The sequence below is a fragment of the Hippocampus comes genome, unplaced genomic scaffold (assembly GCF_001891065.2).
Source record: "Hippocampus comes isolate QL1 unplaced genomic scaffold, H_comes_QL1_v1.1 scaffold191, whole genome shotgun sequence".
NCBI lineage: Eukaryota > Metazoa > Chordata > Actinopteri > Syngnathiformes > Syngnathidae > Hippocampus > Hippocampus comes.
In genome coordinates this window covers 331,710-336,590 of record NW_017805151.1, presented here as the reverse complement: position 1 = coordinate 336,590, position 4,881 = coordinate 331,710, and the positions used below count along the sequence as shown (strand labels likewise).

The 4,881-nt window shown below is 40.0% G+C and overlaps 1 protein-coding gene across 1 annotated transcript; it reads right to left on the bottom strand.

Moving 5' to 3' along the window:
• Positions 1–465: 465 nt before the first annotated feature.
• Positions 466–4,256, bottom strand: barx1 (BARX homeobox 1). Its single transcript, XM_019868220.1, has 4 exons — positions 3,857–4,256; positions 2,127–2,418; positions 1,919–2,003; positions 466–830 (listed from the first exon to the last, which is right to left on the bottom strand). The coding sequence occupies exons 1-4, from the start codon at positions 4,059–4,061 to the stop codon at positions 648–650; spliced, it is 765 nt and encodes a 254-aa protein (XP_019723779.1). The 5' UTR covers positions 4,062–4,256; the 3' UTR covers positions 466–647.
• Between the last annotated feature and the right edge of the window lie 625 nt (positions 4,257–4,881).

Sequence of the window (4,881 nt, the reverse complement as noted above, 5' to 3'; positions counted from 1 at the left end):
CATTGATAAAATGAGAGTTTGCAGAGTTTGCGTCACGGGGTACTGCCTCATCCCCCACCAAACCCCGCCTCCTAAAAAAATGTTTCTTAGGTCAATTTAAGACTCTAAATTATCCTTGTGTAAATCTGATTACGAATGTTTGGTTGTATGTGTCATGCTATTGACAGGCGAGCAGTCCCGTGCCTTCCATCTCGCCCAAAGTCAGCCGGCACTATAAATTCCTGTAGTTCCCCCGCGACCCAGTGAAGATAAGCGGCATAGAAAATGGTGGATGTATGATATTAGTGAAAATATATTTATTAATTATTCATGACATACACAGATGAAATACACTAAGTACAGATGACAGACATACTGCAAACGTTTTCGTCCACTCAATTAGTCACAAGTGCATCAGAGGAAACGATGCAAGGCAGCGATCCTTACAATATCGCTGTCTTGCATCGTTCCCTCTGATGCATATATACTTTGCTGGAGTATATGTTGTACAGCTCAGGTTGTCCTGAGATTTTTGTTTTAAAAGAAGACAATATATGTTGTACAGCTCAGGTTGTCCTGAGATTTTTGTTGAAAAAGAAGGCACCAAAACTCCAGCTTCTTTAACACAGCATTCGAATTCTGAATTCGTGTCGCTGGGCTCGAACGAATCAATGAAGTCCTTCCGACTGAGTGTTCTTGGAATGAGAGCTCGAGCATTCCGCCTGGCGTTCAGTAGCAGAATTTGATTTTTTGGGCAGAGTTGCAGAGAGTTGCTCATTGCTCGGAATTGAATTCTTCTTTGGACGGCCTTTTGGTTTAGTTGGTGACTCCAAACCTCCCCCCTGCAGCACCTGAAATTCCAAAATTCGCAGGAAAAGTTCAGATTCAACAGACAGGAAATTCAAGTTTGAATTCTCACAATGTACAATAGAGGCATTATTAGTACTTTCAGCATATTTTCTGTTGAATCATATATACGATATATAATAATTTTCAACTTGGCCGTAAAATTCAATATTTTCTTATTCAAATCTGTAGTGATCTCAATTCAAACTAAAAATAAAACTATGAATAGGACTCATCTGTGACCTTCCACTGAACAATACGTTTTGAAAACACAGTTGGCCAATTTTATCGTTTGCCTTGAGTTTTTCGCAGGAGCATTTGAAAAGTTAAAAAGAAAACAAAAATAAATACATTCTCTGCTAGCAGGTCGATCCCAAAAAGCATTACACAAGCGTAACATAATCATAATAACGTGAAGAAAATAAAGCCTGCATGCTCTACTTTCCCCACTTTTGCAAACGGTCCAGAATTATTACTACATATGGAAAGTGTGTGTGCATGAGTGTGTGTGTGTGTGTGTGTGTGTGTGGGGGGGGGGTGTCTATAATACTGATTATTGAGTTATCCGTTTTTAGCGGGCCGCGGCATATTCCAGAATTAACATCCCGTGTCATTTGTCTGCATTGTACATAAATGCTAGTTGGCAAGGCAGCAGAAAGGAGAAAGTCCCTACACTTGTATTAGAGCTTTTCTAGATGCACAAATACATCCAAAGAAACCATTTCCAACTAAAATATGAACTATAATAGCGACTCTATGAATAAAGGTAAGTCTGTTAGATAGATAGATTCAGGAAAATATTTTAATTTTGTTTTTTTGCTTTGTCGTCTCACAGTTTTTTAAACTGTACATAACAATATAATTCCTCAACATATACCTATTCTCGGTTAAATACATTAAAGTTGAAAAATGTCAGTGGTCCTTTGTGTCCTGAATATTTTCTGTATGTGTCCCTGGAAGAAAAGGTTTGGACTGCCAGATAGGGGGCAAAAAATCTTAAGGTGAAAAAGACTTTTGTTCAGTGTTGTTTATGCTGACACACAGGTGTTTTGCATTACATATCACGTTAAAGGTAATTATGTGTTTAACTTACAATTTTCTTCCATTTCATCCTTCTGTTCTGGTACCACGTTTTGACTTGGAGTTGACTGAGACCCAAAGACTCCGCGAGGTCTATTCTGTAACGGATGAGACATTTCGATAAAATGACCATTTTCAGAGGTCTCCAGAGCTAACCACTAAAACACTAAGTTATTCCCGCCCCGGTTCAATCGTAGCTTTTGTTCGCTCTCGCCACTCACCTATCAGGGGTGGACAGATATTTCTGCTTCTCGAAGCGTTTTTCTAGTCCCATTAACTGTAATTCGGTGAACACGGTTCGACTTCGGCGGCCCTTCTTGCTTTTGCCGGTTCCGTCAGATCCATGGTCCAATTTTCCCCGGAGGTGAGGGTCAAGAGGCAGGTGGTGCGATGGCACGCCGACATGAAGGTTTGCGGCCGCCGATAGTAGTGGCGAGCCGAACGGGGAGCTCAGTGTGCAGGGCAGCGGGGATAAGGGGAACTTCACAAGGTTAGTCTGGTCAGCCTTTAACGCTTTAAGAAGAGAATGGTTACATATAAACATGGGCTATGATGTTTTTTTTTTTTCATTAGACGTTCTTTAGTATTGTATGTCATCACATCGTTGTGGTCTTACGGGCTCCAAACGAACCAAACCAAAGAGTGTCTTCAGCGTTTTTTTTTTTTTTTTTTTTTTTTTTTGTTTTGCGCTTTTGTCATGTTTATAATAAACCGTTGGTTCCCAAATGGGGATACGTGAGATTTTAAAATACATTTAAAAAGTAGAGCTTGATCACACACCAATTGTCTCCCTGCCACCAAAAATTACCAAAAAACACTGAGTGAAGCACAAATATGCTTCACTTAATGCAAAAACACTCAGTTTGGTGCACCAATTACATATTCAGTATTGACAATTGGTCATTGACAATAATTTATTCAATAGACATTTTAAGATTATTTTTTGCAGTTTCCACTTTTCTGTAAAAATAAGTAAATTGTTTAGTTTGATAACTAATCTATACTGTGATCCCAACGTTGGGGGAAATCATTTTTATATTTATCTTTACTTATCCATACACACATCCGAGCGGTTAGAATTAATTATTTCAGTTTTTTTTTTTTTAGTTATTTCGTTTGGTTATGTTCATATAGTTCTAGAGGTACCACTATAAATGTAGTCTCAAAGTTTAATAAATCAGACAGTGTTGGCACAGCACTTTGTTTGCAAGTCTTTTGTTTTGTCTTCCAAATATGCGTTGTGCTGTTGAGGGATACTAAAAATTCACAGTGGGTACACGGAACATCATTGCAAAAAGGGTGAGAACCTGTTGTGAATAGCGCCGACATAATTATAAATCCAAATATTTATAAACGGAACTCTCGTTGGATCCGTGATGTGCTCTCATATCTGAGTCAATTTGTACACATCTGTTGCTCCGTGTTGGAATTTTCGCCTTCTTTATCTTTTGACTGAAATATAGGTTCAATGTAATTAATGCAGTATGTCTTACTAATATAGATTATATTATGTCCGATTAAAGTCTTGTCATAAGGAATAAAATCAATCCAATCCAGTTATTCGGTTATTTATATTAGTAATTATATTTTAACAACGCAGTGTTGATAAAATGTTTACAACTAACAGACTTTGGTTCAATTACGCGTGTTTTTCGATCGAAAAATAACAAAGCATTTAATGTCCACTACTTATGTCCACTGGGCACAGATTAAAACAGTTGTCGATACGTGATGTTCGTAGTTTACCTCAGTTTCGCATATTTTACTATTTTGTCTAGACTACACACGGCGCGTGGGGGGGGAGAAAACTACACGTTTATGTTTCAAAATGCTTTTCCATATAAATTTCACAACGGGTTGGGTGGGGGATGTGTTTTAAAATGAAAACACTCGGAACCGCTGTGTTGTGCTCCTTTCATATTTTAAATCGGTCTTCAAAGTTTGTTCTTACCCATTTGGTTACGGAATGCACGAGTGGAGAGGAGCGCGTGTACTCCGAATTTAAGGAGCTCTCGAGTCGGAGCCCCAACTTTGTGTTCAGGATGGTGATCAGTGAGAATCTCTTCAATCATGAAACTCCGGTAGCGATGCGTCCCGTGATCGGGCTGAATTTCCGCAGGACAGTAAAGCGCCCCAATGTCCAAAGGATGCTGCATGATCGGTATTGTCGGCCACCTGTTTACAGCTCAAACTAACCAGCTCTCATATTCCCACTTCGCCGACTTTAAATCCGGGCGTCACTGTACACATCAAAAGTATTTTGAAGAGCGGGACAGAACAAAAAATAGCTGCCGCGTCCTCTTCTGTTGTTCCCGGGAGCTCGTAGACCAAATTCGCGAGTAAAATGAAACGTGCAACCAGAAGCAAAACTCACCAATCCTTCGTGATCATGCCCACTGGTGGGAGGGACCGCGATGGACTGGGCTTTCATAAGTAGCCAGATGGCAGTGAGTCGATCATGAATCGGCCTACTATTATGACGATAAATTACAATACAATACATCATTATTTATATAGCACTTTAATGACAGCTGCAGCTGGAACAAAGCGCTCTACAGGACGTTTGACATAAAATAACAATAACACAACAGAACACATAGTATTAAAATATTGACAATAATACAATCATAACCAGACCCGTCACCAGAGCCCAGCCTGAAGGGGGCACATGAAATGCATGGGGTGGTGGCGTGGGACAATTACTACCCTACAGCAGTGGTTTCTTAACCTGGGTTCGATCGAACCCTAGGGGTTCGGTGAATCGGTTTCAGGGGTTTGACGGAGCCTCTGCCATGGAGGGTAAGACACACCAGACTCAAGATATCAAATAGTTATGACACGCCCACTTGGTCATCGCTGGCTGCAGATGATCATATTATATTGCTTGTCCAATCAGTGCTGCAGGAAATTTAGTTCGTTCAGTAGTCACCGTGTGACGGTCGTGATAGTCCGTTGTACAATTAAAAAAAAAACCCT

What these genes read in the sequence shown, in the direction of transcription:
- barx1 (XM_019868220.1), bottom strand. Translation starts at nt 4,061, where the DNA reads ATGCAGCATCCTTTGGACATTGGGGCGCTTTACTGTCCTGCGGAAATT. An exon ending in TATCTGTCCACCCCTGATAG is followed by an intron (nt 2,004 to 2,126) that starts GTGAGTGGCGAG and finishes CATCCGTTACAG; the next exon opens with AATAGACCTCGCGGAGTCTT. An exon ending in GGATGAAATGGAAGAAAATT is followed by an intron (nt 831 to 1,918) that starts GTAAGTTAAACA and finishes TTGGAATTTCAG; the next exon opens with GTGCTGCAGGGGGGAGGTTT.